Source organism: Physeter macrocephalus, chromosome 5, assembly GCF_002837175.3.
Source record: "Physeter macrocephalus isolate SW-GA chromosome 5, ASM283717v5, whole genome shotgun sequence".
Taxonomy (NCBI): Eukaryota; Metazoa; Chordata; class Mammalia; order Artiodactyla; family Physeteridae; genus Physeter; species Physeter macrocephalus.
Window position 1 is genome coordinate 14,640,987 of NC_041218.1, and position 18,922 is coordinate 14,659,908.

At 44.9% G+C, this 18,922-nt stretch overlaps 1 protein-coding gene across 10 annotated transcripts in view; it reads left to right on the plus strand.

The window, feature by feature from the left end:
• The window catches only part of HIPK2 (homeodomain interacting protein kinase 2), a 169,310-nt gene extending 155,273 nt beyond the window's left edge, over positions 1–14,037 (plus strand). For 4 of the 10 annotated variants that reach the window (XM_055084803.1, XM_028489686.2, XM_028489681.2 and 1 more), the window contains 3 exons: positions 7,019–7,161; positions 9,941–10,120; positions 12,987–14,035. In XM_055084803.1, the coding sequence (XP_054940778.1) occupies positions 7,019–7,161; positions 9,941–10,120; positions 12,987–13,272 (609 nt within the window). In that variant the 3' untranslated portion in view covers positions 13,273–14,035. Of the gene's footprint in view, positions 1–7,018; positions 7,162–9,940; positions 10,121–10,702; positions 11,090–12,986 lie in introns of those variants that run through there. The other 6 variants (XM_055084802.1, XM_028489682.2, XM_028489683.2 and 3 more) reach the window with 5 other exon arrangements.
• Positions 14,038–18,922: the final 4,885 nt, after the last annotated feature.

The following is an 18,922-nucleotide window of genomic DNA, read 5'->3' on the forward strand; positions in this document are numbered from 1 at the left end:
AACCCTGGTTTGTATTTATTGGACTTGCATTGGATTTATATTTACTTTTAGGAAAGTTGACATCCTTATAACATTAAGTCATCCCTGAACATGGTATAACTGTATATAAATTACCTTTTATTCCTTTCACTAAAGTTTTCTTTTGTTAGAATAATTCCTAAATATTTTACAGTTTTGTTATTAATAACTTTATTAACTGTATGTTCTAATTATTTGTCTTTGGTTCATAGGAATGTAACTGATTTTTCTTTATTGAGTTTGTTATCTAGCAATCCTTCCAAACTCTGATTAGTTCTGATTGTTTCTGTGACTTCCCTTGGATTTTCTATGTAGACTTTTTTTTTTTTTTTTTTTTTTTTTGCGGTACGCGGGCCTCTCACTGCTGTGGCCTCTCCCGTTGCGGAGCACAGGCTCCGGACGCGCAGGCTCAGCGGCCATGGCTCACGGGCCCAGCCGCTCCGCGGCCTGTGGGATCCTCCCGGACCGGGGCACGAACCCACGTCCCCTGCATCGTCAGGCGGACTCTCAACCACTTGTGCCGCCAGGGAAGCCCTAGACTATCTTTTCATTTACAAATGATACAGTTTTGTTTCTTCCTTTACAATCTTCATAACTTTTATTATTGTTCTTATATCACTGTGCTGACAGCCCCTCCAAAACAACGTTTAATAGCAGTGTTAATACTGAGCATCCTTAACTTAACTTGAACCTAACTTTAAAGGAAATTCTTCTAGCTGCTTGCCATTAGGGATTTGGTTTACTCTGAAGAATTGATAGGGACACTTCACCAAGTTTGCTAATTTTTTTAATGAATTAATATTAAATTGCATCAAATGTTCTTTCTTCATCTATTGAAATACTCCTGTGTTTTTGTTCCTTAATCTGTTAATGTACCAAGTTACTTAATAGATTTTGTAATGTTAAACTATCCCTGTATGTCCAAGGTGAACTTTATTTAATCACGTCGTGCTTGATGTGTTTGTATGCTTTTCAATTCTGGATAGTTTGCGAACACTATAGATAGTATTTTTGCATCTATGTTCATAAGTGAGAAGTGGCATGAATTGCTCTTTATCTGCTCTGGGCATCGAGATTACACCAATATCATAAGATATGCTGGATATTATTACCTCTTATTCTGTTTTCTGGAACAGCTTGTTTGAGATTGTTATTAGCCATTCTTCATCTCTTTGTTCTTATGTCCAAATTGAGACTGCAAATGACCACTAACACCAGCTTCTGATGGCACAGAAAGCTGTGTCTTGCTGAAAGTTTGTAAACAGAGAACCTTCAGTGTATAAAGCACACCTTCTGCTCCTTCCTCTGTCTCTGGTCCTCATAGCTCCCTTTTGTTTGCACAGTTTGGTAGTAGGGAGTTCAGAAAAGGCCCTGGTAGATCAAGAGAACCACAGCTCCCTCCAGGGGCAAACAGCTTGCTCATACTTTATCGGACTGGCAGAAATCCAGGCCATTTTCCCAGTGCTGTTCATCTGTGAGCCAAAACCTGCAGAATTCACATGTACTTTAAAGGGTACTTATAGATCCTTTTTTGTGTTTGCACACTTAACTCTAGTAAGCCAGGAACCATCTCTGAAAGAAAGAATACTTGGCATCTCTTACTAGCTGAAATAGACATTCTTCATTGTTCAGTTTGGTGGAAACCAACATGCTCAGCATTTCTGAATTTGTTTCAGTCCTTTAATCATAGCAGGGAAGGGCTTTACCTATTGCATACTTGAAAAGGAATCCTGAGCCTGCTGTAAATCTCCAAGTGAATTTAACCTAAAGCACTAAGTGGGAAAGTGAACAAAAAAAGAAATACATGTACAAGGATTTTAATTGCTACAGTGTTTATAACAGGGAACTGCTGGGAGCAATTTGAATGTTCCTCAGTAGGAGATTTGTTAAATAAATTGATACATGCATAAAACGGAACACCATGTAACCATTAAAAAGGACATGGTAGACCAAAGTGTCTTGACATGCAGAGACGCCTAAGAGAGATTAAGTTGAAAAAAAAAAAAAAAACAAGTCCTGTCCTAGCCAGCATCACTGTGTGTCTTTTTGTTTATTGGTTGCTTTTGATTTTTCTGTCACTCAATTCATGCCAATATGTTAGCCTATTAAGGCCGAGCTTTCCTAGGTTTTTTCTCTTTTTGGCTACGTTGGATCTTCGTTGCTGTGCACAGGCTTTCTCTAGTTGCAGTGAGCAGGGGCTACTACTCTTCATTGCAGTGCGTGTGCTTCTCATTGCGGTGGCTTCTCGTTGCGGAGCACGGGCTCTAGACGTGCAGGCTCAGTAGTTGTAGCTCGCGGGCTCTAGAGCGCAGGCTCAGTAGTTGTGGCGCACGGGCTTAGTTGCTCCGCGGCATGTGGGATCTTCCCAGACCAGGGCTCGAACCCATGTCCCCTGCCTTGGCAGGCGATTCTTAACCACTTCGCCACCAGGGAAGTCCTCTCCTAGGTATTTTTTAATGGTACCTTCAAAGGACGAAAATAAGCTAACTTCTAAAACTAGTAGGGCAGCTATAAAAAAAAAAGAAAAAAGCAATAATTAAACATGGAAGCTGATGCCTTCATTTTTCTTGGGATAAATTTCTAGGTATCAGGCAGAGGCACTCCAAAGATTATTACTGTAAATATATCCCAAAATTCTGCGTATTTCTTTTTATCTAAATAGTTATACATTTTCAAGGAGTTTATCTGTGAAAGTTTAGAGAGTCTTTTAAATCCATCCCTCATGTTAGCTTTGTTTGCTCTGCCCTTTTCTGCCCCACCTCCCAGCAGCATCACATGTCCCTCAAAGGTAAACTCTCTCTGGGGCACCCCAAAGATGTGTTCATGGAAGAAGAGGGTGTAATCACACCCTCTTATTTCAGTGACACGAGGGTGATATGGATTGCCTTACCAGTAACGCTTTTTTGGTGCCACCTAAAAGGAGCTGTCACCTCTGTCCTTCCAAGCCCCAGCCCAGAGCTGGCATCTTGACCACCATCAGAAACTGTGAATGAGTAGGTAAAGGTAGAAAGATGGGAAGTACAGTTCTTGATTGATACAGTATTGAATTTATCTCACTTTTCAAATGGCAAGATCCCAAACCCCCTTTGACCCTTCAGAGCCCCCAGGATATGGAGGTTTCTGTTTGCCAGATCCTTGTAGACTCTGCCCTGCCATGAAGAAGTTTTGTGCATTCTTCTAGCCAATCAGCTTGTATCACCTGAACCCCTTTAAATTTTTCCCTAAGGATAAACCACTGGCTTGGACTCTTTAAACTGTTCAAAATACAAAACTTCGATGCTTCTCAAAACCTTCTCTGGGGCTTCCCTGGTGGCGCAGTGGTTGAGAGTCCACCTGCCGATGCAGGGGACACGGGTTCGTGCCCCGGTCCGGGAAGATCCCACATGCCGCGGTGCGGCTGGGCCCGTGAGCCATGGCCGCTGAGCCTGCGCGTCCGGAGCCTGTGCTCCGCAACGGGAGAGGCCACAGCAGTGGGAGGCCCGCATACCACAAAAACAAAAAACAAAAACAACAGAAAAAAAAACCTTCTCTGGTTATTTTCAGCCAGTCTTTCCAACCATTCTGTCTTGCTGTCTGTGTGAATCTTGCTTGGTGCCTGATATTGTTAATGAATAAGGGAAGACTTTTTCATACCACTTTTCTGCAGTTACCACCAACACCTGATCCTGCATGGGGCCAGCATTTTTATGTATCATCTCCATAAAAAGAGGTAGTAGTTTGGCTGAGAGCGTGGGCTCTAGAATTTGACTGCCCGTGTCCAGGTGCCAGCCCCACCACTTACTGGCTGTATCACTTTGGGGAAGTTATTTTTTAATTTAAATTTAATTAATTATTATCATCGATATTGTATCATATTATTTTCAGCTGAGCCTCATAATATACTATGATTCCATTTCTTTTCCTGTACAACTTGTTTTTCCTGGAATTAATGGTTGTCTCATCTTTTCATTCGGTTAGTTTCCTCTGTGTCTATTATATTATGCAGCCCCAAACTTCCAGAGTTCTAAAAGGCTTGTGTGTTTGATGTGTTTGAACATATTGAGAAGTTCAGTGGTTGTTATTTTTCTCTCTGAAATCTTTTAAGACTCTCCTTGTTTACAGTGGCCTGAGATTTCATGACTGCATGTTTCCTTGTGAGCCTTTTAGAATACATTGTCCTGGACAACCTATTTGCCCTTTTTACCTGGAGGATTTTCTTTTATTTTTGCCTTTGTTAACTTCTTCCCTTCCATTTTCTCTGTTCCCTCTTTGCGGAATTCTTATTAATTAGGTGCTGGTGTTTCTGAAGTGATCTAATGATTTTCATATCTCCCCCCCACCTTGCCTACCTTTTTGTCTCTATATATTTGATCTATGCTACTTCCTAATATTATCTCAACTCGATGGAATCATTAATTTCTGTTGTCATAGTTCTCATTTCCAAGAGTTCTTTCTTGTTCTCTGAATATAGATATATCTTCTTATACATGATCTTGTTTCATGGATATATATATATATGTATATATATATATATTTTTTACCTCTATGAGGACATTAATTACATATTTTTTTGAAATTTTCTTCTGATTCCTACACTGTTGTTGTTTCCTCTGAGTTTCATTTTTTTGTTTTAGTCTCTTTCATGTTAGAAGCTTCCTTTAAAATCTGGCGATCCCTGGCTGTTCATTCATATCTAAGACTGAAGCACTAAAATAACTGGAGAGCTTCAGGGGCAGGGTGGTGGACTTCTCCATAGCTGAATGTGGGCTTCTTTATAGACCAGTGAGGAGTGAGCTCAGCATTTTCACTGGCAGATCCCCTCTCGTCAAATCTATCTATATTTTTTTCTCTTGGAATAGTCAGTTTCCCTAGAGAGAATCCTCCAGGCTCCTGCTTTGAGACTGGGGGTGCCGGGTAATAATTCTACATACCAGGGACCTGGGGGTGAAGGCGTCTCATAGTTTAATATACAGACTTGTCCTTATATTCGTTCAGTCTGTGAACTCAGTAATCGCCCTTCTGTTTAACAGCTTCTAAAATTTTGTCAACTGTTATCGCCACTTCCTGTTGTCTCTGTCCTATGGATCTATATATTTTTTTCATTCCTTCACTGTCATTTTAGTTGCGCTTAAAGAGGGAGAGCAGTAAATATATGTTTAATTTACCATATTTCCAGGCAAGCTATTTAACTTCTCTGTGTTTCAGTTTACTCATTTGAGAAAAGGGAGGGGAAAACAGTCCCTACCTCACAGGATTGGTCTTAAGATAAAGTCAGAAAATCTATTTATGGTCTTAGTTCTATGCTTGGCACACAGTATGCATCCCGAAATATCAGCGCTAATCTTATAAATTATAAAGTAGTAATAAATTATAGAAATATCTGATGAAGTGTTGTCTGAAATGAGTTGAACATATCAATCAGTGATAGAGGTACAAAAATATCTCTCTTTGAAGTAAAATGTTAATATTCATTTTAGGGAAATAGGGAAAAAATAATGTCCTTAGCTTGATATCAAGATTTATTATTTTAAAGTGACATTAGTCAAAACACATGCTTTTTATGAGATCTGAAATAAGTTCCAGGCAAAATCAGTAGAAATCTTACTGCCAATGAAACTGTTATTCATTTAAGCTTTTGAGCTCATAACTGTTTCAATCAATTAAATTATTTTTCTGCTCACTGTGTTTGAATTCAGTAAACCTGAAATACAGTTAAGTATAGGTAATTGCCTTGGTAGAACTGCTTCCTTCATTTCATCAACAAACATTTATTAAGCATTTACTGTTTTATCTGTGGGCCCTGAGCTTTCTGCCTCTATCAAAAAAGATCAATAAGCAAACAGGCAATATCTACAAGGTATAAGAGATTTCACTGGGTCTCATCTGCAACACAGATGACAGGATAGACCAGGTGAATGATCCACTCAGGTCTAAACTGCAGCTGTATCATTTTATACACATCACTGTTTATTAAGCCTTGACTCAAATTTGTAATCCATTTCCAGAAGTGCTTGTTTGTACATGTGAACCAAAACACACATATTAAACACATGCACAGTTTGTGGAGCACTACATTGTATTAATTACCCAGTGTCAGTCATCTCCATCCTGATGGAAAGAGAGATATAACTAAGATCCCAAATCTTTAAGTCTTTGACCTACCCAAGAGGAATTTTACCTTAGTGGTGTTCCTTCAAGTGTCCAACTTTGGACAGCTGTGTTCATTGTGAATCATTTAATAACCAAAGGCAAGCAGAATAGTGATTGAAGATAACAGAGAGCTCAAAACACAATACGCACACATGCACGCACACGTGTAAGTCTGTTCAAGGAGGAATCAAGAAAGTTCGTTTTAGACTTCTTAGAAAAAGCTTAATATTTACGAAGAATCAAGCTGTGACTTCTTCACTGTCTCATTTTTGCTTTGAGGACGTCAAGGTAATTCTCAGTTAAGCTTAAGGTCCCAGCTAAGAATTGTACTTCACACTTGCCTGCCCTCAGTTGCAGGAAAGTATCAGATACTTGGTGATCTCAGAATTACGTTAACTTAGATTCAGAAGATAACACAAGTTGGACCTCTAGATTCTAGCTGATAAACAAAAGGCAAAATATTAAATAAAGGATACTAGACAGAAAACTTCTTGAGGGCAAGAAGTTACCCTTGTATGGCCCAATTCAACTACCTCAATCTCTTGCACATAATTGTGTGACAGAATAAATCAATAAATGAACTCTTGGAAATTTTAAGCATTGTTCATTAGAGCAAATTTATAAATAAATCATTCTTCAATGTGAATGAATTGCTTCCATACAGTTCTTTGCCCATATACTTATTATCTTCTATTGACGTCCCATGTGCTAATTTTATCTCCCCTGGTTTTTGAGGCCAAAGACCAGGTCTCCACTTTCACACCCATCACAGGGTCTAGCACAACCCTGGGCATAGAATAAGTGCTTGACTCATGCAGATTGATTTTATGACTAACAGACATGGTGATAGCAAATGTCCTCTGTCCTACAGCAGGCCTGGCCAAGTGGGACCCAGCAGATCCTGCTTCCCCCGGCGTGGCAGCAGCTGACTGGGGTGGCCACGCACACGTCGGTGCAGCATGCGACTGTGATTCCTGAGACCATGGCCGGCACCCAGCAGTTGGCCGACTGGAGGTAAGCAAGGCAGCAGGCATGTCTGGGATGGGAGGCATGTCTACCACTGACCCAGAGAGCTGCCGGGCTGGCCTGTACCAGAATCCCCTGCTTTTTAAATTAAAAAGATTATTAGGTGGAATAAGACTACGGTGTAATGAGAGGTTATTTTTAAATAAATGTGCACCGGGACACTAAAAAATCAGCTTCATTACATTATGGTCAGTTGTCATTTTCAACCCAAAATTCAGTTCCATTATTTGATCACCAGTGTAATTCACCAGACTTGGCTTGGGATGAATTTTTGGTTGTTTCTCAGAATTAAATTCCACTCCCAGAAAACAAAGATTTGTCACCAGTGAAAGGATGCGGAAGAGAGTCCCCGGGGCTCCTATGCAATTCCAGAAAGTGTTCTCGAGGTGTTTTGAGACGCGAGCACACTGGAGTCATAGCAGACCTCCCAGGGGAAGGCTTGACAGAAAGGGCTTTATTTGGGATGATAAACTCTGGTGTGTTTGCTGAGTGTGTCTCTTCAGTTGATAGTCATATCTTCGAGATCCCAGTGCACTTTCCGCAGACCCCAGAGGCAACCAGCTGACAGCCACCAGCATGCCACACCCCCTGCATCTGTTTCCAGAGCTCCCCACCCCTTCCCACTCGCCAGCTTCATCACTGACACACTGCTCCGTTGTTTTTATGGCCGCTTTCCACTTTTCCTGTACCTGCCACCCACCCCATCCCAACACCACCACCAGCCAAATGGCAGCCCCCAAGTTGTCCCCAACTTCCCGTGGCCCTCTCTGCACTGTCTCTCTTTCAGCCCAAACATCAGGGCAGGTCACACCCCTCACCCTCTTGACAGTCTCCATAGCAACCATGGAGCCTCCTGACAGCTCCTTTTCTGACCTGAAAGGCTACTGTGAATGAAGAGCTCTGGATAAAAGGTAGAGAGGTAGAGAGACAGGCCCCCAGTCCAGCCTCAACTGCAGCTTCCTCTGTTCTGCCAGTTAATTTTCTAATTACTAATATACTAATTCTAATTTAATTTAGTAAGAAGAAGAGAGGAACACGGGCTGTTTATCACAGCCCCGTTCACTTCCCACTGACAGCACTCCCCCTACATCTACCCCCACTCATTGGAAGCACTTTCAAACCAGGTAAAACTGGGCTCATGTCTGGCCCTGCATGACCTGGGAAAAGTTACTTAACCTGTAGGAGCCTTGGTTCTTCTTCAGTAAAGCCGGATAATCATGTCTCTTCATAGGATTGTTGGGAGGTTTAAATTTAAGATAAAGAAACAAGGCACTTGACTGAATTTAACATACCATACCAGTGCCTGGTATATGACAGGCAGTAAATAGATCTGTTATCTGCTCTTCCCCCATTCACACTGGTTCATGCTCAGCAAGACCACCTTCCCTCTTCAGCTCATTAGGAACGGCAACCAAGTGGAAAGCTGTTTGACCAGTTGTTTTTTTTTTCCTCACCCCTTCTTCTCCTAAAAGACCACACATAGGCTGTACTCCTTCTTTCCTTTGTCTTTCAGCATTTCTAGCTCATTGAATTTCAGCAATACTCACATACGCACTCACACATGCATATTTTCTTATCCCTCATCCCTCCTCATCTCTTATCTGGTTACCACAGAAGACACCTAAAGCCAACAGTTTCTTTTCAGTCTCTTCTCCATTTCATGTGTGGTCCAAAGAACATCGGTAATCATGGCTAATAAACAAAAGAGAAGTACCAGTGCTAGACCTGTATCAAAGGAAAAAGAGTGCCATGTCTGTAGATGAAATAGCAACAAAGTAAAGAAGCTACAACATCAGTTTCTAAAGTTCATGTAAATGTCCAAAAGACTATCAAAATCTCTACAAAAGTGTCTCCCTACTTCTTTTTTTCCTATTCATCTTTCTCCCTAAGTTTCAAAGATAAATTTCATAATATTTTTAAAATTCAGATGAATTCTATACCTTTTCATTTTATTATGTATTAAATGCGTTTTTATGGGCAATTCTCTTAATTCATCACTACTCTTAATATTTCTGTGGGAAAATAAGCCTTTGAGCGCCACACAACCCAGTTCCCATATAACCCATTTTCAGGATAACGGCTGGCAGTATTTCTTATCAACATGTGTCTGACGTTAGTAATTTTCACTTAGTACCAAACTCTATACATATCTAGTCAACCTTCAGTTAATCTAATTGTTCATTCAGGAAGCGTGTAACTCATTAATCAGCTGCTACACGCCTGAGCATTGTGCTAGCCGCTGAGAAAATTCCAAGGTGTTAACACTTCCTAACGCCAGAAACATACGGCTCCCAGTCTTCGAAGTTTGTTTTTCACATAAACTACAATATCCTCCCTTATAAAATGGTATTACTAAGATATCCTGCCTCCCTCACAGAGTGGAATCACCCACTGAAGGCACTTTGTAAATTCTAAAATAAAATACACAGCACAGTCACCTGTTCAGGGACTTGAAAAGCTGGAGGGAATATTTATTTTCTCTCCCCAGAACTTAATCTGAGTCTGCCTACTTGGCATTCTCCCCGCTTGAAATGCCCTCTTTCTCACTCACCCAGTTGTGTCCCTGCCACTTAAATGTTACTGCACCAGGGAAACTTACCAGTTGAAGTCACCTGGGGTGGCTCCTCCCTTCAACAACTCTCTGGGTAGTGAGAGACCCACCTTTTGGTTTTAGTTTGGCTTTTAATTGGGGAGGGAACTTTATCTTATAAACGAGCTCTGTTTCTATAAAACCAGTAAAGAGCCTGTTTCCCCATCTTTCTTTTAGGAACACGCATGCTCACAGCAGCCATTACAATCCCATCATGCAGCAGCCGGCGCTATTGACTGGTCATGTGACCCTTCCAGCAGCTCAACCCTTAAATGTGGGCGTGGCCCACGTGATGCGGCAGCAACCTACCAGCACCACCTCCTCCCGGAAGAGTAAGCAGCACCAATCCTCTGCGAGGTAGGTGGTGTAAGAGTCTATCCCTGAAGGAAGGAGACCTCAAGGAGCTTGGAAGTTAAAGATCTGGATCCCTGGAGTGGGACAGGAAGTGGCCGGTAGAATTTCCTAGACCATGTGGGGAGCACTAGGGTTTGAAGGAGGCATTCATTCTGAGGTCTGAGTGCTGACCCTGCCAGCACCCAAAGGCTGGGGGCCTGGGACCACAGTGTTCAGTGTCTGGGCCTTGAGCGGTTCTCCACTTCTCTAGAAAACACTCAGGCTGACCTCTGAAGTTGCATTTTCAAAACCATAATAACTTTATTTAAAAGTAGTAGAGGGAATTCCCTGGCAGTGCAGTGGTTAGGACTTGGTGCTTTCACTGCCATGGCCGCCCTGTCAATCCCTGGTCCGGGAACTAAGATCCGGCTTGCAGTGCAGTCAAAAAAAAAAAAACAAAAACTAGTACAGAAATGTGCGTTTTTTGAAATCTAAGGTCAGAAATTTAACTCATTTAGCTACTTGCTTAAATATAAGCAGTAACTTTGGTTAATCCTAGACACTAACCAGCAGAACAATAATCTTTCCCATTTCCTTTAAATCCAGTTTCATCTCCATGAACTCTTAAAATTCAAGATTGACAAAGACCATGTGCTGTTTAATTCCATTTATAAGGTATTTTGGAAAAGGTTAAACTATAGGGACAGAGATCAGATCGGGAGCTGCCAGGGAGTAGGGCTGGAGAGGAGAGGATTGACAAGGAAAGAGCATAAGGGAATTTTTCAAGGTGATGACAAAGTTCTCTATCTGGATCGTGATGGGGGTTACCTGACTGTACATTTGTCAGAACTCATCAAACATTTCAAAAGGGTGTCTTCCACTGTATGTAAATACCTCAAGAGACCTGACTTTTAAAAAACAGAGATTTCCAAACAAACGAACAAACAAAAAAATCAAGATCAAGATTGTGTGGATGCAGAATTTTTCCTACATCTCTCTCCAGTGGCACTGGCTGGGAGGTACCTAATTGCTTATTTGGAATAGGCTAATCAAGAGAAGTCTAGTATAGGAAATGTCTAGTGAATTTTGGTTTTCTACTTCCTTGTATAGGAAGGTGCCAGAAATCAGGCCTGCCTTTTTTCATTCTTTTTCACTTGAAAACTAATCCAAGAGCTGACTTCCTTAAGTTGTCATCCTTCCTGAACAAGATTCTTATTTGGATGTTTCTGACAACTTCGGGAAATTCATGTCAGATCAGTGGCAGGCTTCCAGAATGCTTTTGCGTGGCAGCCCTGTGGCAGCACACCTGTGTCCTTGTTAGATTGGGTGGCAACAGAAGCCACTGTCTCGATCCTCACGTGCTGTCATGCTCACCCTGGTAGGTGGTCGCCAGAACCCTGGTCTGGCCGGGAGGTGGGGTTTAGCCTCCTTGTAGCTCACCTTGGCCAGGTAGGGGCAGGAAGAGCCCTTGGCCTCTGACCTGCTGGCAAGTCCCTCTTTCTTGCCTCCTCACCTCCCAGCTGCCTTTAGGAAGGCTCATTGCCAGTGCATTTCAAGATCAGTATCACTATAGTGAAAATTAGGTGTTTTCCTATTTTTAAGACCAGTGCCTTAGGCATAACAGTTCGGAAGACCAGAAGGCTTTCCCCTGTCAGGTGGTGCCATCAGGCATACTTTTCTCTAACAACACCAAATGGACCATATTTTAACTGCTCGAGTAGTGAAAACATAATCTCAAAATTGTAACATATTAGTAATAACAAATACATAGTTCTGTGGTAAGTACAAAGAATGGAACAATCGTATCAGTAACACTTCTTATTACGAGCCCCCCAAAAGGAACAAGCAACATATCTGATATCAACTAAATAGATCTGCCTTTATGGAATTATTTTCATCTTTATTGCCATCCCTTTAGCTAGAAGATGATAGAATCTCTAAGGACATATCACAGTCTTAAGTTTCATTATAGGCTGGCTTTGGTCTCACTCTACAGATATGACCAAGGTCAGCAAGGGTTGATGGGGAGGGGAAAAGGTAAGGTATTTTTTTCTCCAAAGTTACCAGAAACTACATTGGCTGATTTGATAAGTAATTTTGAGTTGATCAAAATCAAGATTAAAAGGTCCCTTTTTAGGCATACCTTTTCCTCTTGCATTTTTCCTGATTTTTCATTGCAATTGAAACAGACTGGTAAGCTTCCTGTGACACCCATGTGTCAAAATCCAAAAAAATCGTTTTTTGAAAAATTATACCCACACAGATACTTTTATGGTCATGACCATAAAAGGAGGAAGAAGGGAAAGCTAAACTTTAACATTAGATCCTTTAGATCCAGGAACTCTTAGGAAGTGAGTGTTTTAGTTTAATCAGTGGTAAACCAGCCATTAGCAAGGAAACGAAAGCTTTCTGTGCACATACCTTTTCTTCCACCTCTAAAACAAGAGCTAAATACATTGGGGAGGATGACCAGATTGAGCTTAGGAAGTTGGGCCTCGATCCTGAAGACAGGGAGCCGCGCTGGGGCAGACACCCCTGAAATCCTGGGCGTTAACGTCTGCCCCCACAAGACCAGCCCAGTCCTGGGTCACAGCCCTGTGCCCTCTCCTGAGAGCCCTGACTATTCCCTTTGTCCCCCTGGGGGCGGGTGCAGGGAGCCAGGCCAGAGCCCAGAGAAGGCCAGGCTGCTGCCCCCGTCTGTGTCTCAGCTAACTGAAAGAGAGCGCTCCGCAGGCAGCCACTCCTGCAGTCACATTAAGCCTGAGTGCCCTGGTCCTCTACCTGTTTTACGGAGACTTGGCAAAGCTGGTGTTTCTAGCCAGTTGAGCTCCTCGGAAGGAGCTGCCGGGTCTGACCCTCTCCGTGAGCGTGTGTGGCTTTGCCGTTCCAGAAGCATCTCCACCTGTGAGGTGTCCTCCTCTCAGGCCGTCAGCTCCCCGCAGCGGTCCAAGCGCGTCAAGGAGAACACGCCTCCGCGCTGCGCCCTGGCGCCCAGCAGCCCTGCCTGCAGCTCCTCCGTCACGTGCGGCTGGGGCGACGGGGCCTCCAGCACCAGCAGGGAACGGCAGCGGCAGACGATCGTCATTCCTGACACCCCCAGCCCCACGGTCAGCGTCATCACCATCAGCAGCGACACGGATGAGGAGGAGGAGCAGAAGCACGCCCCCGCCAGGTGAGGCCGCGCCGCCTTCAGACCCCAGGAAGGAGCCGAGTTGCGTTTCCGTCTCGCACAGAGACACTTAGGGTGGATCTGGACCACCTTCCATCGCCCAGCGTGATGACCCCCCTCTCTCCCGGCCCCTGAATTTTGGCTTTGCCGTGTCCTGGGGCCCTAGGGTGATTTCAAGGGAATGTCAAACAGATTTTACATAGTTGTTGAAAGCCGAAATAATTTTGAGTCACTTTGGTCTTAAAAAATAGTTACGGGCCCTTTACATTTGGGGGAACGTGAGACCGTAAAAATCAGGCACACGGTGCCAGTGTATTTCAACCCTCGTACACTAAAAATCTCTGCCTCGGGCTATTGAATTTATTCCTAGTTGGTCAGGCTGTTTCTCTAACACTGCCTTGGCTCTCTCAGAATTTGAGGTAATTGTCCAATTAATCAGAAAGTTTCCTGTGTCTGATTAACCCTGTCTATCAAACTGCCAGTTGGCTCTTCCCCCAGAGAGCATTACTGTTTATTCCAAAGTAGTAAGAACTCGTTTTAGTCTCTATATGCTTCCTGGGGAGAGGGAAGAAATATTTATTATATTTGCGAGACTGTTCACCCTAGTGCCAGAGCCTCTTTTCTACACTTTCCAGCCGGACCGCAATGGAGTGTGGCGTGAGCTTGGGCTGTCTGATGGTCCCCTGGAACTTGCCCCTCGGAACAGTCGGTCCCCTGCCCTTCAGCACCCCCGGGCCTCGGGACCTTGTAGATCCAAAGTCTCACAGTCCCAACCTGCTGGCTCCTCCCTTTGGGACCCGAGACCTGGGAAGGGAGGCCTGCCCCACGCTGCCGGTCAGCACACATCCCATGACCTGATGGGAAGCTTGACATTCACAGTTAGGCCCAAATTACTAACTCCTGATTGGATACAGTGTCCCTGATTATAATCACAAATCCTTTTGATTAGATAATAAATTCCTACACTTAAAATCATTACAAGATACGCAGATAGACTGATTCAAACATTCTCACTACAGCTATTTCTTCCTGCATGGGGCCTCCCCTTCCCATCTTTATAATGAACTCAGTGTCTGATCTTCTCGTGATAGGGCTAGTGTATCTTTCATTCCAGTGTCCTCTTTAACGGCCCAGCCTAGTCTTCAGTGTGTCTCAGAGAAGCATATCATGGAGCATTTCTGGTCCTAGCATTGGGCCAGGCGCTAGAGGGGCCACGGGGCCGGGGGGATGGGGCTCAGTGCTTCATTCCCAGGCTGCCTGTTCCAGAACTGGGCTCAGTTTCCTTTTGGAGAACAGTCCCAAGTTGAGTCAATACCCCGTCCTGCCCAGTGCCTCGTGCCTCGCAGGCCCTTTCCAAAGAGAAAGGCTCCTCCCGGCTCCGGCCCGGCCCCTGGCCTGGAGCAGCTTGTGCACACATTCGTAGCATCAGGCACGAGAAGGCCAGCAACCTCACACAGCCCTTTGCCACAACTGGAAAAAGGCGATTTTAAAATCTGACAATTGACTAGATTGGAATATCATTCTGACATTTGAATTGACACAGAATCTCGACCTATGTGCTCAGGAGAGAATTGAATAGTGGGTCTGAGGAGAAGGAGGATGAGAGAGCCACCTCTCCACCTGTCAGGCCGCTGCCGGGGCCGTGAGCGCAAAGCGGAGCCAAAGCCCAGGCTGCTTCCGCAGCAGCTCCGGGGCCCAGAAAGAAGAGAACTGGAGTACTTGACAGCACGTGAGGACCTTGGTGACGTCACCAATGAGTCAAGACGTAGGGGAGGGCAGGGAAGGAGCTGACTGGCAGGTGCGTGTGTAAGGGACAACCACAGACAGCGACAGTGGGCTGCTGAGTACCAGAGCTTCATATAGTGGGAAGTGCAGGGGACGGCCTGCCCGCCAGGGGAACGAAACGCACCAGAGAGCTTCCGCCAAATGGGGGAAGCTGCAGGCTGAGGCCAGCGCGTGATAGAGACGGGTGTCAGCTGCGCACAGGTGTGACGGGAGGTGCATGGAATGAGATGATCGTGTTTTCTGGAGGGATCAAATGACTGTTGCCTCAAAGGAATGTTTTAGGACCCAGGAAGACAGGAAAGTGTATTTGAGTCTGAGGAGGATCAAACAGAAACCAGTAGCTATTTTATTCATAGCGAAGCCACCGTGTAATGTGACCACGTTAATGTGACTGCATTTTGTAATGAGGGAAAAAAAACGGGAAATACGATTACTCGTTCTTAGATACCAGAATTATGGCAAAATTTAACACAGTAAATATCTATTGGCCCCACTGGTAAGATATTACGCTCGGAACCACAGGTGCTACATAAATAAGGTAGACAGCTTCTGTCCTCAGGAGGCTTGCAGGGTAACAAGCCAGGTAAGACGCGTGCAAATCATCATAACACAAAACAGAGTATCAGCCCCCTAAAAACTAGCAGAGGGCTGTGGGGACTCAAAGGGGAAATAGCTTGAGGAAGTAGCGGGGGAGAGGAGGCTTTTCAAGGTCAAAGGTCCTGACGGGTGTGGACAGTGGGTAGAGGAGGTGAGACTGCAAATTCCAGCGAGATAGGTGGTGGGCGGAGCCTCAGAGGTGGGCAGAAGGGATCAAGAGCACGTGGGGCCACTGATCAGAGAGAAAGCGGGAGGCAAGGAACAAAGGGATTTCAGGTTGGAAAGGCAGGTTTGAGGGTCTCCCCTTAGGTGGGCATGGCCAGCTTTGCGAGGAGCTGCTGAGGAGCTGGTGGGAAAGCATCATTCCTGGGAAAACAAGGACGTGCCCCCAGGTGCAGCCCTCCACCTGGAAGCTTCCCTACCTGTCAGTGCTCCAGTGTGAACCATGGAGACTTCCCTCCTAGACCCTGACCGTTCTCGTGCCCAAACCTGATTTCTCCCAGCCGTGAGCATCTTGATCCTGATCTTCTGAGTTCCTGACCTCATTTCCTATTTGCGGCTCACCCCCAGTGCTAGCCCTGTAACTCTGCCCGAGGTGCCGATCGCTCCCCCTCCCGTGACTCAGCCTCAACACAGCAGCCAGAGAGCGGGGTGGGGGGGGATGCTGCTCACAGGGGTGGTGAGCGCGGACCACATGGCAGCGTCTTTTAGAGCCGACGTGAGACAAATAATGGTAAATCCACCTTTTTTAGGACTAAGCTTGTCACTAAATCTCCAGGACCAGCTGATAATTGCCTAGAATTTTCAGAAGAATGCCAAAGCAAAATTATCATTCCTGAACCCCAGTACGTGGCACTGTTCATTGCCAGATTAGGTGGAGGGTCAGCAAGTCCTCCTTGTAAGGAGGACTCCAGAGCGTGAGGGGCAGGCTGGGGGCGAGTGAATTGGAGGAGGGGAGTCACAACACACATTCCCCAGGTGTTCTCACCTGCACTTTCTGTGCATCATTCGATGGAATATACAAGGTCAGTAGTTGTAGTCCTGTCTGATAGATGAGGAAGCTGAGGCCCGAGAAAGGTGAGTGACTCACCCAGATTGACAAAGTTCTAAGTAGCAGAATTAGGATTCAGGTTCTGTGACATTGAGGAAGCGGCAGTCTTAGTTACTGGCAAAAATAATTGATTTCTCTTCGGTCATTAATTCAACACATTATAAATTGTGTCCTGTGCTTCCTCTGACCACCACCATGCCCACACCCGTGGTCATACCCACTGTGTGCAGGGCACGAGGCCAGGGCAGTGGGAGAGTCCAGGGTACGTTCGCCGAGCCCTGACTGGGGCGAGGCATCGATTGGTCAGAGTGCTGGGGCTCTAGCAGCAGGCAGGGCAGAAGTCAGCTCTTCTCATTCTTTAAGAAGATTTGAAAAAGTGAGGAGGCCAAGGAAGACCCAGCAACCTCCTCTTTCTCGATGTTGGACGAGGGGCCTCTGTGGTCATGGCTAGAGAATTTGCCTAAAGATAGCAAACAGATATTTTTCTGGGTCCCCCAGGATTAGGAAGTAGAACCAGTCCTATTTTAAATATATATAAATGATTTTGATTAGAGGAGCATTTGACTGTCCAGACGTGCTGAATAAGCTATCTTTTCTCCCTTGAACTTTCCTTGGAGAAAGTTTATGGGTGCACGTCTTATTATTCACACCCTTCTGCCAGCCTTGCCTTGTGCTGAAACTGTCTCTTAGAGGCCATGAGGCTACATCATACAGTTTTCCAAAGTGTGTGACCAGAGTGGCTCATTTCAGCTGATCAATTAGAAATCATTTTGCCCAGTCTCCATTATTCATTCATTTATCTGTTCGTTCAGTTATCTGACTATTTCTGGTAGATGGGGTTCATTTACGTAGGTCATCAGGGCACTGCTATATTCTGCATCACTTTGGGAGTGTGTTACAGCTAATGTGACCAAAATGTGAACTTCAACAGAAGATTGATTCATCAGGATCACTAAGTATTTTAAACAGGGATCACTCTGAAAAGGTTTATGCCAAAAAAAAATGTGACCCCAAATGTTCTTCTTTACACTAAATTGAAAATCTAGAGAAATTACTATAGAAAAGGCACAGTCAGGAAGCTGATGTACTGCTGCTTAAAAGACAGCCGGAAAAATTAACATCCACTTAACAGGGGAAAAGCGCACACACCCACTTAGGCCAACATTGTGCTGTGCTAGTGGCATCAGAGTCAAGCTCGAGGGAAGAAGCAAAGGACCCAACTCACAGCGCCATTTGGAGGGCTTGTTGCTTTGCATTGTTAAGTTACACCCCACAGATGAACAGAGGATGTTTTGTCGAGGGAACTCTACTGCATCTGTATTACAGGGTTACGTTCAAAACACCCCAGTGGGGGGCTTCCCTGGTGGCTCAGTGGTTAAAAATCCGTCTGCCAATGCAGGGGACATGGGTTCGAGCCCTGGTCCGGGAAGATCCCACATGCCGCAGAGCAACTAAGCCCGTGTGCCACAACTACTGAGCCTGCGCTCTAGAGCCCGCGAGCCACAACTACTGAGCCCATGTGTCACAACTACTGAAGCCCGCGTGCCTAGAGCACGTGCTCCGCAGCAAGAGAAACCACTGCAGTGAGAAGCCCACGCACTGCAACGAAGAGTAGCCCCCGCTCACCACAACTAGAGAAAGCCCGCGCGCAGCAACGAAGACCCAACGCAGCCATAAATCAATCAATCTATCTATCCATCTATCTATCTATTTAAAAAAAAAAAAAAACCCCCAGTGGTTAAGGGGCTGCATTTTATGAAAAGGCTGTGTTTTGAAGAGGAGACACTGCACTGGACTGTCCCCAGCCACCTGTCCTAACACTGCCGCACGTTACAAAGGTTTCACAGACGTGTAGCGACTTCCTGATGTCCTCCCTGCCTTCTACAGGGCAGAGGGTGGAGGGCGGGAGCCGGCTGGGAAGCACAGGGCAGAGCCATGCCCAGCGGATGGACCCAGAGTGATCAGGAGAGACTCGCAGGCTGGAGCGCAGGAGGCGGAGAGAGAGTGAACACCGCTGCTGTGCGTGATGCGTGAGGACTGGGGCCACCCTTGGCTCCTCCTAGGCCCGGTTACAGATTTCTCCAGAAGGTAGTCATGTAGAAAGTGACCGTAATGGTGACATGGATGTGTGTGTGTGTATGTTGAGAGACATACACATAGATATAAACGTGGATAATGTAACGCGAATGTAATGTATGCACCAAATTTAAAATGTAGATTTTTT